The 20,314-nt window shown below is 43.6% G+C and overlaps 1 protein-coding gene and 1 long non-coding RNA gene across 52 annotated transcripts; one reads left to right on the top strand and one right to left on the bottom strand.

The window, feature by feature from the left end:
* Nucleotides 1–68: 68 nt before the first annotated feature.
* LOC118378774 (CCR4-NOT transcription complex subunit 6-like) lies at nt 69–19,744 on the bottom strand. Of its 47 annotated transcripts, XM_052479573.1 has the most exons (12): nt 19,550–19,744; nt 18,177–18,298; nt 14,777–14,963; nt 14,455–14,540; nt 14,186–14,275; nt 13,170–13,238; nt 11,024–11,181; nt 9,909–10,063; nt 9,181–9,332; nt 8,290–8,517; nt 6,077–6,297; nt 69–942 (listed from the first exon to the last, which is right to left on the bottom strand). In XM_052479573.1, exons 1-12 carry the CDS (start codon nt 19,729–19,731, stop codon nt 730–732), a joined length of 1,863 nt encoding a protein of 620 aa, XP_052335533.1. In that variant the 5' UTR covers nt 19,732–19,744; the 3' UTR covers nt 69–729. The 47 variants fall into 47 exon arrangements, with proteins under 47 accessions (XP_052335533.1, XP_052335580.1, XP_052335579.1 ...); XM_052479620.1 differs by lacking the exons at nt 18,177–18,298; nt 19,550–19,744 and adding an exon at nt 18,142–18,152; XM_052479619.1 differs by lacking the exons at nt 18,177–18,298; nt 19,550–19,744 and adding an exon at nt 18,107–18,115.
* On the top strand, nt 2,336–4,774 carry LOC127911811 (uncharacterized). Of its 5 annotated transcripts, none has more exons than XR_008079453.1 (5): nt 2,336–2,481; nt 2,563–2,667; nt 2,755–2,835; nt 2,916–2,996; nt 4,700–4,774. It is a non-coding gene; the product is annotated as an uncharacterized LOC127911811 (long non-coding RNA). The 5 variants fall into 5 exon arrangements; XR_008079454.1 differs by lacking the exon at nt 4,700–4,774 and adding an exon at nt 3,430–3,472 and having other exon boundaries at nt 2,916–3,028; XR_008079456.1 differs by lacking the exons at nt 2,755–2,835; nt 4,700–4,774 and adding an exon at nt 3,430–3,472 and having other exon boundaries at nt 2,916–3,028.
* Nucleotides 19,745–20,314: the final 570 nt, after the last annotated feature.

Consider the following 20,314-nt stretch of genomic DNA (forward strand, 5'->3'; position numbering starts at 1 on the left):
ACCAAATCGAGCAATACTGAAAAGTCCCACACCCCATCCTTTGTGATTTAGGAGAAGAAAGAAAAACGTGTTTGGGGTAACATTTATGTTGAAATGATAGGACTTAACATGATCATAAAATACAATTTCAGTAGAACTTTGGATGTCATATTTGTAAAATATGTTAAGTAGTTGTCTTGAGGATTGGGTACCTCAAAATCGAACGGAGAGAATTCAGATGTCGGTTGTCATTGTTACTGTAGAAGGTTATGTGACAAAAAGTCACCACCATCCAAACCAGGTTTAAGGCAAAAAAAACTCTGACACCAGATCAGGATGACCTGAACTTGGGGCTCCCTCCCAAACGGAACCCTATTCCCCATATCGTGCACTACTTTAGACCAAGTCCCACATAGGGCCCTGGTCAAAAGTAGTGCACTATATAGGGAATAGGGTGCCATTTCAGACGCACTTTTGCATCCAAGGAGAAGAGCAGCGGTATGTAATGTGACCAGAAAACAACACAAAACCCAACCCTAATTTGGTATCAAGCCGTTCATGTAGACAAAGAAAGACAACAAACAAAAACAAACAGAAATCCAAGCAAAATGGAGGTTAAAAGAGGAGCAGAAGGGGTGAATACTCCGTCGGGGGGGGATGGCCTGTCTGGGTTTGTTTGTTCGGCAGAGATGGGGGCAGGGCATTAGGGGTTCAAAGGTCAAGGATCACGGGTGAGAGGTTGGTGCCTCACTACCTGTGGACGGGCAGGTGCAGGCCGTTGAGGGAAGAGGTGACGGGCGGGTGGAGCTCCAGCTGGGTGAGCAGAGAGAAGTGGTCAGAGGGGATGTGGGGGTGGGGACAGCCGGTGATGTTGTTGTCCGTTAACCACCGAGACTCCAGGGGACCGAGCAACCCCGCTACAGACATGTGAGTCTTGGAGAAGAAGATGTAGTCGATCACGCCCTGCGGAAGGAGAGACGGGAAGAGAAGGTGAAACGGAGAGAATGAAAGAGATTTTCTTTACTATTGTTACACGTAAAAAATATGAAACACACAACCTTCACTGCTGGTCAAGGAGTTGCTAGGCTTATCGAACTGGGCCGAGAACATGACAAACTGTGAGCACTCAACTGAGGACAGATCCTACTCCAGAGCAGCCCAGTTTAACCTTGAAGTCATACGTATATAGTTGGTGGTATTAAGGTGTGATGGGTTCTGAATTCATAAACTTGAACTATGAAATATCCTTGCTCATGGTACTGAGGGAGAGAGGGGAATGCAGAACAGTTACATTCTGTCAGAACATGTTATTGATTGACATGAGGAATCCTATGGAAAGGAGAAGACCCATAGTCTGGCTTCAGTTGTTGGGTTGTAATTTTGAAAAACTTGCTACAGCAGAAGTGAATGGTTATCGATAGCAGCAATGTATATGGTGGGGGTCAATTAAGGTCATGGATATGGGTTCTTGGGAATGTTACGGAGTACAGGAAAGGTAGCCTTCCACAAGCTTCCCACAATAAGTTGGGTGAACTTTGGCCCATTCCTCCTGACAGAGCTGGTGTAACTGAGTCAGGTATGTAGGTCTCCTCGCAAACGCTTTTTCAGTTCTGCCCAAAAAATGTTCTATAGGATTGAGGTCAGGGCTTTGTTATGACCACTCCAATACCTTGACTTTGTTGTCCTAAAGCCATTTTGCCACAAATTTGGAAGTATGCTTGGAGTCACTGTCCATTTGGAAGTATGCTTGGAGTCACTGTCCATTTGGAAGTATGCTTGGAGTCACTGTCCATTTGGAAGTATGCTTGAAGTCACTGTCCATTTGGAAGTATGCTTGGAGTCACTGTCCATTTGGAAGTATGCTTGGAGTCACTGTCCATTTGGAAGTATGCTTGGAGTCACTGTCCATTTGGAAGTATGCTTGGAGTCACTGTCCATTTGGAAGTATGCTTCCAATAGGTATAGTTGGTATAAGACATGAGGCTGCCCTGGTAGGCGTAGGGTTAGTATATAGAGGTGTAACCTACCTTAAAGTCATAGGTATAGTTGGTGTAAGACATGAGACTGCCCTGGTAGGGGTAGGGTTAGTATATAGAGGTGTAACCTACCTTAAAGTCATAGGTATAGTTGGTATAAGACATGAGGCTGCCCTGGTAGGGGTAGGGTTAGTATATAGAGGTGTAACCTACCTTAAAGTCATAGGTATAGTTGGTGTAAGACATGAGGCTGCCCTGGTAGGGGTAGGGTTAGTATATAGAGGTGTAACCTACCTTAAAGTCATAGGTATAGTTGGTGTAAGACATGAGGCTGCCCTGGTAGGGGTAGGGTTAGTATATAGAGGTGTAACCTACCTTAAAGTCATAGGTATAGTTGGTGTAAGACATGAGGCTGCCCTGGTAGGGGTAGGGTTAGTATATAGAGGTGTAACCTACCTTAAAGTCATAGGTATAGTTGGTGTAAGACATGAGGCTGCCCTGGTAGGGGTAGGGTTAGTATATAGAGGTGTAACCTACCTTAAAGTCATAGGTATAGTTGGTATAAGACATGAGGCTGCCCTGGTAGGGGTAGGGTTAGTATATAGAGGTGTAACCTACCTTAAAGTCATAGGTATAGTTGGTGTAAGACATGAGGCTGCCCTGGTAGGGGTAGGGTTAGTATATAGAGGTGTAACCTACCTTAAAGTCATAGGTATAGTTGGTGTAAGACATGAGGCTGCCCTGGTAGGCGTAGGGTTAGTATATAGAGGTGTAACCTACCTTATGGGGTAAGTCATAGGTATAGTTGGTGTAAGACATGAGGCTGCCCTGGTAGGGGTAGGGTTAGTATATAGAGGTGTAACCTACCTTAAAGTCATAGGTATAGTTGGTATAAGACATGAGGCTGCCCTGGTAAGGGTAGGGTTAGTATATAGAGTGTAACCTACCTTGAAGTCATAGGTATAGTTGGTGTAAGACATGAGGCTGCCCTGGTAGGGGTAGGGTTAGTATATAGAGGTGTAACCTACCTTAAAGTCATAGGTATAGTTGGTGTAAGACATGAGGCTGCCCTGGTAAGGGTAGGGTTAGTATATAGAGGTGTAATACCTTAAAGTCATAGGTATAGTTGGTATAAGACATGAGGCTGCCCTGGTAGGGGTAGGGTTAGTATATAGAGTGTAAACCTTGAAGTACCTGGTATGGTGGTAGGGGTAGGGGTTAGTAATATAGAGGTGTAACCTACCTTAAAGTCATAGGTATAGTTGGTATAAGACATGAGGCTGCCCTGGTAGGGTAGGGTTAGTATATAGAGGTGTAACCTACCTTAAAGTCATAGGTATAGTTGGTAAGACATGAGGCTGCCCTGGTATGGGGTAGGGTTAGTATATAGAGGTGTAACCTACAGTTAATATGGTGTAAGACTTAAAGTCATAGGTATAGTTATAGGGGCAGTATAAAGTTAATATGGTGTAAGGTAGGGGTAGGGTTAGTATATAGAGGTGTAACCTACCTTAAAGTCATAGGTATAGTTGGTATAAGACATGAGGCTGCCCTGGTAGGGTAGGGTTAGTATAAGAGTGTAACCTACCTTAAAGTCATAGGTATAGTTGGTATAAGACATGAGGCTGCCCTGGTAGGGGTAGGGTTAGTATATAGAGGTGTAACCTACCATATGGTGGGTTAAAGTCATAGGTATAGTTGGTAAGACATGAGGCTGCCCTGGTAGGGGTAGGGTTAGTATAAGAGTTAATATAAAGTCATAGGTATAGTTGGTATAAGACATGAGGCTGCCCTTAGGGGTAGGGTTGTATATAGAGGTGTAACCTACCTTAAAGTCATAGGTATAGTTGGTGTAAGACATGAGGTAGGGGTAACCTACCTTAAAGTCATAGGTATAGTTGGTATAAGACATGAGTATAGTATATAGAGGTGTAACCTACCTTAAAGTCATAGGTATAGTTGGTGTAAGACATGTTAGGCTGCCCTGGTAGGGGTAGGGTTAGTATATAGAGGTGTAATACCAAAGTCATAAAGTTGGTATAAGACATGATAGGGGTAGGGTTAGTTGTAACCTACCTTAAAGTGTATAAGACATGAGGCTGCCCTGGTAATAGGGTTAGTATATAGAGGTGACCTTAAAGTCATAGGTATAGTTGGTATAAGACATGAGGCTGCCCTGGTAGGGTAGGGTTAGTATATAGAGGTGTAACCTACCTTAAAGTCATAGGTATAGTTGGTATAAGACATGAGGCTGCCCTATAAGGGTTAGTATATAGAGGTGTAACCTACCTTAAAGTCATAGGTATAGTATAAGACATGAGGCTGCCCTGGTAGGGGTAGGGTTAGTATATAGAGGTGTAACCTACCTTAAAGTCATAGGTATAGTTGGTATAAGACATGGCTGCCCTGGTAGGTGTAGGGTTAGTATATAGAGGGTAGGGGTAGGGTATAAGACATAGGCTGCCCTGGTAGGGTTAGTATATAAGGTCAAAGTTAAAGTCATAGGTATAGTTGGGTAAGATATGAGGCTGCCCTGGGGGTAACCTACCTTAAAGTCATAGGTATAGTTGGTATAAGACATATAAGGGTTAATATGGTAACCTACCTTAAAGTCATAGGTATAGTTGGTATAAGACATGAGGGGGTATATTACCTTAAAGTCATAGGTATAGTTGGTATAAGACATGAGGCTGCCCTGGTAGGGGTAGGGTTAGTATATAGAGGTGTAACCTATAAAGTCATAGGTATAGTTGGTGTAAGACATGAGGCTGCCCTGGTAGGGGTAGGGTTAGTATATAGAGGTGTAACCTACCTTAAAGTCATAGGTATAGTTGGCATAAGACATGAGGCTGCCCTGGTAGGGTAGGGTTAGTATATAGAGGTGTAACCTACCTTAAAGTCATAGGTATAGTTGGTATAAGACATGAGGCTGCCCTGGTAGGTTAATAGTATATGAGAGGTGTAACCTACTAGTCCTTAAAGTCATAGTATAGTTGGTATAAAGACATGCCCTAATATGGTGCCCTAGGGGGCATTTGGGTTAGTATATAGAGGTGTATAACCTAACCTAATATGGTTAAAGTCATAGGTATAACAGTATAAGACATGAGGGGGGCTGCCCTGGTAGGGTAGGGTTAGTATATAGGGGTGTAACCTAAGTCATAGGTATAGTTGGGTAAGTATAACATGAGGCTGCCCTGGTAGGGGTAGGGTTAGTATAATATAGAGGTGTAACCTACCTTAAAGTCATAGGTATAGTATGGTGTAAGACATGAGGCTGCCCTGGTAGGGGTAGGGTTATTATATAGAGGTGTAACCTACCTTAATAGTCATAGGTATAGTTGGTATAAGACATGAGGCTGCCCTGGTAGGGGGGTAGGGTTAGGTATATAAGATGGTGTAACAGTATAACCTTAAAGTCATAGGTATAGTTGGTGTAAGACATAACACCTGGTGCTGCAGTATAACCTAATATGGTAGGGGGTATAACAGTATGGGTTAGTATAACATATAGAGGTGTAACCTACCTTAAAGTCAGGTAGGTATAGTTGGTATAAGACATGAGGCTGCCCTGGTAGGGGTAGCAGTATAACAGTTAATATGGTTATATATAGAGGTGTAACCTACAGTTTATGGTGTAAGGGGGCATTATCATAGGTATAGTTGTGTAAGACATGAGACTGCCCTGGTAGGGGGGCAGGTTAATATGGGTTAGTATATATGGTGAGGTGTAACCTAGGGGGCCAGTTAAAGTCATAGGTATAGTTGGTGTAAGACATGAGGCTGCCCTGGTAGGGGGTAGGGTTAGTATATAGAGGTGTAACCTACCTATAAAGTCATAGGGGGGTATAACATGGTGTAAGACATGAGGCTGCCCTGGTAGGGGTAGGGTTAGTATATAGAGGTGTAACCTACCTTGAAGTCATAGGTATAGTTGGTGTAAGACATGAGGCTGCCCTGGTAGGGGTATTATAACAGTTAATATGGTATGTAGCAGTATATAGAGGTGTAGGGGGGCAACCTACCTTAAAGTCATAGGTATAACAGTTGGTGTAAGACATGATAACTGCCCTGGTAAGTTAATATGGTAGGGTTAGTATATGGTGAGGGGTGTAACCTACCTTAAAGTCATAGGTATAGTTGGTGTAAGACATAATATGGAGGCTGCCCTGGTAGGCGCTCTTCAGCTGAAGCTGTGGGGTGATGCTGGTAGGGGGGGCGTCAGAGCCGTTCTTCCCCTGGGGGGCAGCTGAAGTTGCTGAGATAGCGCAGCTCTCTGGGGGGCAGTATAACCTAATATGGTTCTCTGCTACACCACCGTTAGTCAGGTACTCCACTACACCTGGTGGGGGTATAACAGCAGTGTAACAGTTAATATGGTGTGTAGGGGGGCAGTATAACAGTTAATATGGGGGTGTATAACAGTTAATAGTGGGGGCAGTATAACAGTTAATATGGGTATAACAGTATTATGGTTATAATATGGTGTAGGGGTAGGGGGGCAGTATAACAGTTAATATGGTGTAGGGTAGGGGGTGGGGGGTATAACAGTTAATATGGTGTAGGGGGGCAGTATAACAGTTAATATGGTAGGGGGGGCAGTATAACAGTTAATATGGTGTAGGGGTAGGGGGCAGTATAACAGTTAATATGGTGCAGTATAACAGTTAATATGGTGTAGGTAGGGGGCAGTATAACAATATGGTGTAGGGGTGGGGGCAGTATAACAGTTAATATGGTGTAGTTAATATGGGGCAGTATTAGTTAATATGGTGTATAGTTAATATGGTGGGGGCAGTATAACAGTTAATATGGTGTAGGGGGGCAGCAGTATAACAGTATAATATGGTGTAGGGGGTATAACAGGGGGCAGGGCAGTATACACACAGTATAACAGTTAATATGGTGTAGGTAGGGGGGCAGTTAATATAACAGTTAATATGGTGTTAATATGGGGGGTGGGGGCAGTATAACAGTTAAATGGTATAGGGGGGCAGTATAACAGTTAATATGGTGTAGGGGTGGGGGCAGTATTAGTTAACAATATGGTGTAGGTGCATTATAACAGTTAATATGGTAGGGGGGCATTATAACAGTTAATATGGTGTAGGTAGGGGGCAGTATAACAGTTAATATGGTGTAGGTAGGGGGCAGTATAACAGTTAATATGGTGTAGGTAGGGGGGGGCAGTATAACAGTTAATATGGTGTAGGTAGGGGGGCAGTATAACAGTTAATATGGTGTAGGTAGGGGGCAGTATAACAGTTAATATGGTGTAGTATGGTAGGGGGGGGGCAGTATAACAGTTAATATGGTGTAGGTAGGGGGGCATTATAACAGTTAATATAATACCTGGTGTAGGCAGTATAACAGTTAATATGGGTAGGGGGGGGGCAGTATAAAGTTATTATAACAGTTAATATGGTGTAGGTGTAATACAGGGGGCAGTATAGGGGGGCAGTTAATATGGTGTAGGTAGGGGGGGCAGTATAACAGTTAATATGGTGTAGGTAGGGGCATTATAACAGTTAATATGGTGTAGGTAGGGGGGGGACATTATAACAGTTAATATGGTGTGTGGGGGCAGTATAACAGTTAAATGGTGTAGGGGGCATTATAACAGTATGGGGGACATTATAACAGTTAATATGGTGTAGGTAGGGGGGGACATTATAACAGTTAATATGGTGTAGGTAGGGGGGCAGTATAACAGTTAATATGGTGTGGTGTATAACAGGTAGGTTAATACAGGGCAGTATAACAGTTAATATGGTGTAGGTGGGGGGCATTATAACAGTTAATAGGTAATATAACAGTTAATATGGTGCAGGGGGGCAGTATAACAGTTAATATGGTGCAGTATAACAGTTAATATGGTGTAGGTAGGGGGGGGGCAGTAACAGTTAGTATGGTGTAGGTAGCGGGGACATTATAACAGTTAATATGGTGTAGGTAGGTAGGGGGGGGACATTATAACAGTTAATATGGTGTAGGTAGGGGGGGCAGTATAACAGTTAATATGGTGTAGGTAGGGGGGGACATTATAACAGTTAATATGGTGTAGGTAGGGGGGACATTATAACAGTTAATATGGTGTAGGTAGGGGGGGGGGGCATTAAAACAGTACACCACCATTAGTCAGGTACTGCACTACACCTGGTGGGAGGGGGGGCCATGGAAGCAGTTAATACTGGATGGGGAACGAAGGGGCATTGAAACAGTTAACCTCTGTTTTCTCGTGTATTTGAGTACCTGAATAACATATCATATGGAACACAGATTTGCTTCAGTGGAAAGGGTTAGTTCTGAGCCGGGTCAAAGGTCAGATCCTTACCAGAGTCTGGCAGGGAGTTGAGGTCAGCACAGAGGACGATAGGGATGGAGGAGGGGTCGGAGGTCGGGGAGCCTGTTGCCACAGAGCTCAGCGCCCTCTCGGTGATGCTCTTCAGCTCAGACAGGAACATCATGGTCTGAATCAGCTTGACGTCACAGAACTCTGGGTCCCAGTGCATGTGGGCGTTAGCCACCAGAAGGAACTGTGTCTCCTGCAGAGGCTTCATGCCTGACAAACAGAAGACAAATCATTTATTGTCCATTCTCCTTTCAGTCCACAGAACAGTGGTAAGAGTTAGTTAACCACACCTTGACCAAATAGGTTATATCAAGAACTTTTCAAGTATTTGACGGTATTTTCAGGTGACCGTGAAACTTAAAAAGTAGTGGGCTTGTTTGCATTATACCAGGCCAAATTAAATCAAACTAAAAAGTTGTATCATGTAAACGTTTAAGACTTTGGAGAAGCAGGGACTGCCATCTACTGGTAGAGTTAGGTACTGGTAAAAACCATACACACATCAAAAAGGTAAGACAAAAGATGGTGATCTCTAGGACAGGGAAAGAATACCACTGAAGTCCCATTTTAGATTTTCATCATTTAGCAGATGCTGTTAAGAGCAAATTTCTCAAGCAACAATTTTGCTAGGACTGTCTGGAAGTGGTCTGATTGTGGAGGTGAAAACTAGCGTTATTCTCACAGAGGTTTGGAACTCTCTTATTGGTCTATGAACTAATTGACTACCTGGTGATGTCACCAGGCAGGCCAAAACTCCATGCTACCAAAACAGGAGGAAGTTTCAGCCGGTCTTTTCAAACAGCTCTTACACTAAAAGGGCATTATATTTATTGATTGATTGGCTGATTGATGACTGATTAACAGGTTCCTCACCACCAGAGAACATGTCCTTGTTGACCTCCAGTAGGACAGCAACCCCGATGTTGTCCTTGGTCATGACCCTGTTCAACATGACCTCTGAACCCTCAGAGTTTGCCATGGCAACCTGGTTGAACTCCACCGTGTGTTTCTGCACCAGAGTAAATCTGAAACATAACCAGACATGGGTTCAAACACCATTTAAATTATTTTAAATACTTTGAGCATTTGATTTAAGCCCGTCTGGAGTGCCTTGATTTAAGCCCGCCTGGAGTGCCTCGATTTAAGCCCGCCTGGAGTGAATAAATTTAAGCCCGCCTGGAGTGAATAAATTTAAGCCCGCCTGGAGTGAATCGATTTAAGCCCGCCTGGAGTGAATCGATTTAAGCCCGCCTGGAGTGAATCGATTTAAGCCCGCCTGGAGTGAATCGATTTAAGCCCGCCTGGAGTGAATCGATTTAAGCCCGCCTGGAGTGAATCGATTTAAGCCCGCCTGGAGTGAATCGATTTAAGCCCGCCTGGAGTGAATCGATTTAAGCCCGCCTGGAGTGAATCAATTGTGGGCGGGGTTTTCACTTTTTTTATATAGGTTCCCATTGCAAGAGGCAAGTTCAATCAAGCACAGGTAAATTATTAGGAATTATTCACTTTTAGGATGGGTATCTGTAAAGCACTTCGCAGTAAAGCACTAGTAACGTAAAATGAGTTTTATAAAATAAATGTAATTGATTAAATTTACTCACTTCTCAGTCTTGAAGAACACAGCACATCCGTCCACGTGCTTCCTCTCCTGTTCTGAGACCAGTTTGGCACGAGACTTTGGGCAGAAGTACCCCTCGTACCCATGGTCCTTTAGAGTCTCCAGGAAGAGGGCGTGGTACTGCTCCGTCTCCACCTCCTGAGGACACACGACCAAGATGGCCGTCATGTTAGAATAGTTTTAGTGGATGTTTACTTTGTTCCGGTGTAAAAGACACAAAAGCCTGGGTCTGAATGGGTTCTATGGAACACATCCAAACACACTGGCTAAAATGACCTCTTGATGTGTGGAGATTTACTGGTTTTATTGTATACTGATTAACTGGTATAATCCCATCAGACACTCTTCCTGGGGTTCACAAACATGTCATCACACACTGATGACGTCAGACCCTGCCTGTAGACCGCCGACGTCAGACCCTGCCTGTAGACCGCCGACGTCAGACCCTGCCTGTAGACCGCCGACGTCAGACCCTGCCTGTAGACCGCCGACGTCAGACCCTGCCTGTAGACCGCCGACGTCAGACCCTGCCTGTAGACCGCCGACGTCAGACCCTGCCTGTAGACCGCCGACGTCAGACCCTGCCTGTAGACCGCCGACGTCAGACCCTGCCTGTAGACCGCCGACGTCAGACCCTGCCTGTAGACCGCCGACGTCAGACCCTGCCTGTAGACCGCCGACGTCAGACCCTGCCTGTAGACCGCCGACGTCAGACCCTGCCTGTAGACCGCCGACGTCAGACCCTGCCTGTAGACCGCCGACGTCAGACCCTGCCTGTAGACCGCCGACGTCAGACCCTGCCTGTAGACCGCCGACGTCAGACCCTACCTGTAGACCGACGACGTCAGACCCTACCTGTAGACCGACGACGTCAGACCCTACCTGTAGACCGACGACGTCAGACCCTACCTGTAGACCGACGACGTCAGACCCTACCTGTAGACCGACGACGTCAGACCCTACCTGTAGACCGACGACGTCAGACCCTACCTGTAGACCGACGACGTCAGACCCTACCGGTAGACCGACGACGTCAGACCCTACCTGTAGACCGACGACGTCAGACCCTACCTGTAGACCGACGACGTCAGACCCTACCTGTAGACTGATGATGTCAGCGTCACAGTGTGTGATCTCCTCCATGATGCCCTTCTTCCTGTACTCCCAGTTGAGGGCCCAGGAGGGACAGTAGCCGTACAGCTGACGAGTGGCGTACTTATCGCACAGCACGTTGTAACACATCACTGTGAACATGGCTGGGAGAGGGAGGGAGGATATTCAATACACCATCAACAACTCAATGACATACAGTACCAGTCTAAAGGTCGGACACGCCTTCTCATTTCAAGGGTTTTTCTTCATTTGACTATTTTCTACATTGTAGAATAATAGTGAAAACATCAAAACTATGAAATAACACATATGGGAATCATGTAGTAACCAAAAAAAGTTGTAAACAAATCCAAATATATTTTACACACTTCAAAGTAGCCACCCTTTGCCCTTATGACAGCTTTGCACACTCTTGGATTTCTCTCAACCAGCTTCACCTGAAATGCTTTTCCAACCGTCTTGAAGGAGTTCACACATATGACGAACACTTGTTGGCTGCTTTTCCTTCCCTTTGCGGTCCAACTCATGAAAAAAACATCTCATTTGGGTTGAGGTCGGGTGATTGTGGAGACCAGGTCATCTGATGCAGGACTCCATCACTCTCCTCCTTGGTCAAATAGCCCTTACACAGCCTGGAGGTGTGTTGGGTCATTGTCCTGTTGAAAAACAAATGATAGTCCCACTAAGCGCAAACCAGGTGGGATGGCGTATCGCTGCAGAATGTTGTGGTAGCCATACGGGTAAAGTGTGCCTTGAATTCTAAATAAATCACTGACAGTGTCACCAGCAAAGCACCCCTACACCATCACACCTCCTCCTCCATGCTTCACGGTGGGAACCACACATGCAGAGATCATCCGTTCACATACTCCGCATCTCACAAAGACACGGTAGTTGGAACCAAATCTCAAATAAGACCAAAGGACAGATTTCCACAGGTCTAATGTCTATGGCCTGTGTTTCTTGGCCAAAGCAAGTCTCTTCTGCTTATCGGTGTCCTTTAGTAGTGGTTTCTTTGCAGCAATTCGACCATGAAGGCCTGATTCACGCAGTCTCCTCAGAACAGTTGATGTTGAGATGTGTCTGTTACCTGAACTCTGTGAATCATTTATTAGGGCTGCAATTTCTGAGGCTGGTAACTCTAAATGAACTTACCCTCTGCAGCAGAGGTAACTTTGGGTCTTTTTTTTCCTGTGGCGGTCCCCATGAGAGACAGTTTCATCATAGCACTTGATGGTTTTAGAGACTGCACTTGAAGAAACATTCAAAGTTCTTGAAATTTTCCCAGATTGACTGACCTTCATGTCTTAAGGTAATGATGGACTGTCGTGTCTCTTTGCTTATTTGAGCAGGTCTTACCAAATAGGGACATCTTCTGTATACCACCCCTACCTTGTCGACACACAACTGATTGGCTCAAAAGCATTAAGGAAATAAATTACACAAATTAACTTAACAAGTCACACCTGTTATTTGAAATGCATTCCAGGTGACTTCCTCATGAAGCTGGTTAAGAGAATGCCAAGAGTGTGCAAAAGTGTCATCAAGGCAAAGGGTGGCTACTTTGAAGAATCTCAAATATAAAATGTATTTTGATTTGTTTAACACTTTTTTGGTTACTACATGATTCCATATGTGTTATTTCATAGTTTTGATGTCGTCACAATTCTACAATGTAGAAAATTGTAAAAAATAAAGAAAAACCCTGGAATGAGTAGGTGTGTCCAAACTTTTAACTGGTACTGTATGTAGTAGTGCTATTAAGACTACTACTGCTGCTTCTACTACTACTAATAATAATAAATATAATACTATTACTGCTCCTACTACAAATAATACTTCTACTATTATTAATAAGAAGAATAATTATAATACTGCAAGTACTACTACTACTAATAATAATACTTCCAATACTACTAATAATAACTCTAATACTACTGCTGCTACTACTAGTATCCCAAAGTACCTGTAGCTACCACTGAGAGTTATCCCAAAGTACCTGTAGCTACCACTGAGAGTTATCCCAAAGTACCTGTAGCTCCCACTGAGAGTTATCCCAAAGTACCTGTAGCTCCCACTGAGAGTTATCCCAAAGTACCTGTAGCTCCCACTGAGAGTTATCCCAAAGTACCTGTAGGGATCATTGGGTCCCGCTCCTTCAAGGTGATCCAAGGTCTCTGGGGGAGCTGTTCTGGGTGCACTAAACAAAGAAAGGACACGATAAAACAAAATTAATAAAGAAATGAACTAATTGATTCATTAGAAAGGGAAACAGGACTTTAATGATATTTGGTTCAGGAGAAGAAAATATGACAATTCAGGTGCTCCGGTCAGGTTTAGACTCAATATGCATCTTGTTTTGTAAAGTGAATCGGTTGACTTATTCACCTGCTAGATTGTCAAGCATGTATAGTTGAACCATATTTCCTGCTAGATTGTCAAGCATGTATAGTTGAACCATATTTACCTGCTAGATTGTCAAGCATGTATAGTTGAACCATATTTACCTGCTAGATTGTCAAGCATGTATAGTTGAACCATATTTACCTGCTAGATTGTCAAGCATGTATAGTTGAACCATATTTACCTGCTAGATTGTCAAGCATGTATAGTTGAACCATATTTACCTGCTAGATTGTCAAGCATGTATAGTTGAACCATATTTACCTGCTAGATTGTCAAGCATGTATAGTTGAACCATATTTACATGCTAGATTGTCAAGCATGTATAGTTGAACCATATTTACCTGCTAGATTGTCAAGCATGTATAGTTGAACCATATTTACCTGCTAGATTGTCAAGCATGTATAGTTGAACCATATTTACCTGCTAGATTGTCAAGCATGTATAGTTGAACCATATTTACCTGCTAGATTGTCAAGCATGTATAGTTGAACCATATTTACCTGCTAGATTGTCAAGCATGTATAGTTGAACCATATTTACCTGCTAGATTGTCAAGCATGTATAGTTGAACCATATTTACCTGCTAGATTGTCAAGCATGTATAGTTGAACCATATTTACCTGCTAGATTGTCAAGCATGTATAGTTGAACCATATTTACCTGCTAGATTGTCAAGCATGTATAGTTGAACCATATTCACCTGCTAGATTGTCAAGCATGTATAGTTGAACCATATTCACCTGCTAGATTGTCAAGCATGTAGTTCAACAGGTTTCTGGTTCCATCTGATTCCTGGTACAGGTTGAGGATGTCTTGGGACAAAGGGTTACCTGCACAGAGATACAATAAGCCTTAATGTTAATAATAATCTAACACTGTGGTTGGTTACCTGCACACTTAACTGTGTCAATAAAATGTTTCATTAATAATGAATGAAGTCATTATAAACCCTTTATAGGATTATACAAAAGGTAACCTTAAAGTAAAGTGTTACCAAACTAAGACATACCTTTTAGCCCCAGGGTTTGTAACTGGAACAGCCGCCCGAGTTCGTAAGGTAGAACTCGCAAAAGATTGTTGTTTAAAAGCAACTCCCTGGGGGAGGGAGGGGGTGATAGGGAACACAGCAGGAAGAAAGAAAGTCTGTAGAAAGTGGAAAACCTCCACCATCCTGGTGGCGTCTTACACCACTTTGCAAACGCTTCTATGAACAGACACTTACAGTACAGTGAGTGCATACATTTTCAGAAAGTGTATGCGATTCCAACCGGAAATTGAACCCACAATCTTAAGAGTTGCCAGCACCACTTCAAGAACACACAAGCTCTTACCTGAGAGACACCATGTTTCCGAGTTCGGCGGGCAAGCTGCGGAGCTTGTTGGACGACAGGTTAAGGTAGGCCAGGTGTGGCAGCTTGGCGATGTCGGGCGGGATGCGACTCAGGTTGTTGTCGTTGATGTGTAGAGCCGTCAGGTGGGTGAGAGTCCACAGAGAACTGCTCAGACTTCTGACCCGACCTGGAGAGGAGACAGAGGAGTGAAATGTTAGGGCTAAATGCTACAGATAAGGCTTCCAATATTGCATTCTTCACAGTAGGGATGGGAATTAGATCTTTGACTGTTCCCAGTCCTCGTATGATTTTTTTTTCCAAATACTTGAGTACTTTTTTTTAACAAGGGCTGTACTGGAAAAAATATGTGCTCATTTAACTATATGCCAACAGAGAACAACAATGCCTATCCTAATCCTAATTACTAAATCATATTTAATTTAACCTTTATTTTACTAGGCAAGTCAGTTAAGAACAAATTCTTATTTTCAATGATGGCCTAGGAACAGTGGGTTAATTGCCTGTTCAGGGGCAGAACGACAGATTTGTACCTTGTCAGCTCGGGGATTCGAACTTGCAACCTTTTGGTTACTAGTCCAACGCTCTAACGACTAGGCTACCCTGCCGCCCCATATACAGTGCCTTCAGACCCCCCCCCCCTTTAATCTAAAATGGATTAAATAGTTTTTCCCCCCTCATCAATGTACACAAAATAACAAAGCGAAAACAGGTTTTTATTTATTTATTAAAAACAAAAAAAAACATATTTACATAAGTATTCAGACCCTTTGCTATGAGACTCGAAATTGAGCTCCGGTGCATCCTGTTTGGATTATGTTTCCATTGATCATCCTTGGGATGTGTCTACAACTTCATTGGTGTCCACCTGTGGTAAATTATATCGATTGGACATGATTTGGAAAGGCACACACCTGTCTATACAAGGCCCCACAGCTGGCAGTGCATGTCAGAGCAAAAACCAAGCCACGATATCAAAATAACTGTCTGTAGAGCTCGAGACAGGGTTGTGTCGAGGCACAGATCTGGGGAAGGGAACTGTTTGGCCATAATGACCATAGTTATGTTTGGAGGAGAAAGGGAGAGGCTTGCAAGCTGAAGAACACCAGTCCAACCCTGCAGCACTGGGGTGGCAGCATCATGTTGTGGGGGTGCTTTGCTGCAGGATGGACTGGTGCACTTCAGAAAATAGACGACATCATGAGGGAGGAAAATTATGTGGATGTAATGAAACAACCTCTCAAGACATCAGTCAGGAAGTTAAAGCTTAGTCGCAAATGGGTCTTCCAACTGGACAATGACCCCAAGCACACTTCCAAAGTTGCGGCAAAATGGCTTAAGGACAACACAGTCAAGGTATTGGAGTGGCCATCACAAAGCCCTGACCTCAATTCTATAGAAAATGTATTGGCAGAACTGAAAAAGTGTTTGCGAGGAGGCCTACAAACCTGACTCAGTTACACCAGCTCTGTCAGGAGAAATGGGCCAAAATTCACCTAATTTATTGTGGGAAGCTTGTGGAAGGCTACCCGAAACGTATGACCCAATTTAAACTATTTAAAAGGCAATGATACCAAATACTAATTGGGTGCATGTAAACTTCTGACCCACTGGGAATGTGATGAAAGAAATAAAAGCTGAAATAATGTCAGGAATTGTGAAAAACTCAGTTTAAACCTTAGACCTGATATTTCCAGCTAACTAACTGACCTGATGTCTCCAGCTAACTAACTGACCTGATGTCTCCAGCTAACTAACTGACCTGATGTCTCCAGCTAACTAACTGACCTGATGTCTCCAGCTAACTGACTGACCTGATATCTCCAGCTAACTGACTGACCTGATATCTCCAGCTAACTAACTGACCTGATATCTCCAGCTAACTAACTGACCTGATATCTCCAGCTAACTAACTGACCTGATGTCTCCAGCTAACTAACTGACCTGATATCTCCAGCGAACTGACCTGGATATCTCCAGCTAACTGACTGACCTGATGTCTCCAGCTAACTAACTGACCTGATGTCTCCAGCTAACTAACTGACCTGATGTCTCCAGCTAACTAACTGACCTGATGTCTCCAGCTAACTGACTGACCTGATATCTCCAGCTAACTGACTGACCTGATATCTCCAGCTGACTGACTGACCTGATATCTCCAGCTAACTAACTGACCTGATATCTCCAGCTAACTAACTGACCTGATATCTCCAGCCGACTGACTGACCCGATATCTCCAGCTAACTGACTGACCTGATATCTCCAGCTAACTGACTGACCTGATATCTACAGCTAACTAACTGACCTGATATCTCCAGCTAACTAACTGACCTGATATCTCCAGCTAACTAACTGACCTGATATCTCCAGCTAACTAACTGACCTGATATCTCCAGCTAACTAACTGACCTGATATCTCCAGCTAACTAACTGACCTGATATCTCCAGCTAACTAACTGACCTGATATCTCCAGCTAACTAACTGACCTGATATCTCCAGCTAACTAACTGACCTGATATCTCCAGCTAACTAACTGACCTGATATTTCCAGCTAACTAACTGACCTGATATCTCCAGCTAACTAACTGACCTGATATCTCCAGCTAACTGACTGACCTGATATCTCCAGCTAACTGACTGACCTGATATCTCCAGCTAACTAACTGACCTGATATCTCCACTAAACTGACCTGATATCTCCAGCTAACTAACTGACCTGATATCTCCAGCTAATATGACCTGATATCTCCAGCTAACTAACTGACCTGATATCTCCAGCTAACTAACTGACCTGATATTTCCAGCTAACGAACTGACCTGATATCTCCAGCTAACTGACTAACCTGATATCTCCAGCTAACTGACTGACCTGATATCTCCAGCTAACTGACTGACCTGATATCTCCAGCTAACTAACTGACCTGATATCTCCAGCTAACTGACCTGATATCTCCAGCTAACTGACCTGATATCTCCAGCTAACTTACCTGATATATCCAGCTAACTGACCGATTCACTGTCACTAACTGACCTGATATCTCCAGCTAACTAGGGAAGGTAACTGACCTGATATCTCCAGCTAACTAGGGAAGGTAACTGACCTGATATCTCCAGCTGACTAGGGAAGGTAACTGACCTGATATCTCCAGCTAACTAGGCAAGGTAACTGACCTGATATCTCCAGCTAACTAGGGAAGGTAACTGACCTGATATCTCCAGCTAACTAGGGAAGGTAACTGACCTGATATCTCCAGCTGACTAGGGAAGGTAACTGACCTGATATCTCCAGCTAACTAGGCAAGGTAACTGACCTGATATCTCCAGCTAACTAGGGAAGGTAACTGACCTGATATCTCCAGCTGACTAGGGAAGGTAACTGACCTGATATCTCCAGCTCGGCCCAGTGTGACTTCTTCCCGTTGGCTGCCTCCTCAGCTGACATGATGGTGTACAATCGGCGAGGATCCGGGGAATCATATTTTTCCTTTGGCATACCTGTTAATCTAAGGAACACACACCAACGAGCCAGGTCAAATGCCTAGTAGACACACACCAACGAGCCAGGTCAAATGCCTAGTAGACACACACCAACGAGCCAGGTCAAATGCCTAGTAGACACACACCAACAAGGCAGGTCAAATGCCTAGTAGACACACACCAACGAGCCAGGTCAAATGCCTAGTAGACACACACCAACAAGGCAGATTATTACACAAGACATGTTGATTCACCAGGGTTTGAATTACACATGGTCTCCTGGGGTGCCTCCTGTCTGTAGGTGTCCAACTTTAATATCTTTAAATTGTGGGGGCGGGGAGGGGGGTCCACATTGATATTTTAGTTATATTGTGCAGATGTCTCATTGAGAAATCATTCTGGTGTCAGTGACATGGGAAATGTATTGAAAGCTTGCAGCTATAGAGTTAGTAACAATTAGTAACACAAATACTTAGAATGTCAAAGTTGAAGTGTAGCTAGCAGGGAAGACGTTCAGGGCTGGCTTAGTAGTTACATAATATGTTTATCTGTCTAAACACAAGTCGGCCACACGTCCTGTACCAGTGATAGTGGCAACAACACCACCACAGTATGAATAGGGATTTAATATGGTTCGTTCTTTGGCTGGGTATAAGAAATAAACACCGGGGCTGTCATCCGAGAATATCTTTTCGAGGTCCATTGACAGCTGCTTACACAGCTGGGTCTTTGATAATGACACAGTAACTACAACACTTTAGCAACCAACCAAACTAGCCACATGTCAATAACGTTACCTAGCTAATTTGCAATTATTAAAACTACCGATGATTGTAAAATGCAGTGACAATTGCGTGTTGACAGTATTGCCAAATGTCAAAAGTAGCAACAGCTATGCAACTACACCGGGCCTGCTTTGCAAGAGAAGTTTACTTGCCAGCTGTCAAAACCAGTCAATAGCATGCATGACACATGTGTATGAGCAACAACAGCACCGAGCTACAAATACATCTCAGCAGTTAACAACTTGAACACACAACTGAACGTCACCGTTACTTTCGACAGTAAATATACCAAAGGCTTGAAGCATGGGTGTTGAGTAAATTGCCAGGCGGTCTGAGAGCACAGCCTTTCCTGCGCCAGAAAGCTACCTAGCTCTGGTACTTGGACCTTGGGAAGAGGTGAGACAAAAACCGGACGGAGAAATGCAGAGAGACGTTCGGCGATACAAATTGTATCACTGCAACTATGAACAATAAAACAAAATCATGTATTACCTGCATTCGGAGGGTGGTAGAGAATATTTAGTGGCGATATTGTTGATAATAAAGACATGCAGACGGAGTTCTTGAACGTTCAGACCCTGAACGTACCGAACTCCGAAGTGGCAGAAGGAGGAACAACAAACATGGCTTCCAGCTCGCACCGTCTGCCCTATCCGTCTGCCCCCCACCGGCATGCAAAGTTGCCTGCGTTGTTTCTACACGTGACCAATTTAACATAAGGCAAGGTGCACTGGTGTAAAAAAAAATATGTATATATATATATATTTAAACATGGCAACCTGGACGAGGATTGAAAAAGGTCAGTTCTACAAACGATTTTTTTAAAAATCTTAAATTCAATTGCAGTTCAGTGTTTAGAATAAACTGTCCATATGATGATGCATAGGCAATGCATTTTATGTTGCATACTGTTTGTTCCTTGCTGTCGACTCCAACAAACTCGGGCCAGTAGCTGACGTTAGCAAAAGTATCTATCTAGCAGCCTTTGACACTCATGTAGCTAGCAAACTAATGTTCTAACTACTGATGCCAACTAGTAGGATTCAATAACTTCAATAACTCAGCGTGGTCTCTTACACTAGAAGTAACATAGGATACTTAAATTAGTGTGATGTGTTACATTTGGCATGGTTACATAAAACTGGTGGTTACTTAAGGCAAAAACAAAAGTCGTGCGTATAACAAGAACGTCTAGCAACCCATAGGTTGCGAGTTCAAATCTCATCACAGACCATTTTTTTTAGCTAATTAGCAACT

Source organism: Oncorhynchus keta, chromosome 25 (genome assembly GCF_023373465.1).
Source record: "Oncorhynchus keta strain PuntledgeMale-10-30-2019 chromosome 25, Oket_V2, whole genome shotgun sequence".
Classification (NCBI taxonomy): Eukaryota; Metazoa; Chordata; class Actinopteri; order Salmoniformes; family Salmonidae; genus Oncorhynchus; species Oncorhynchus keta.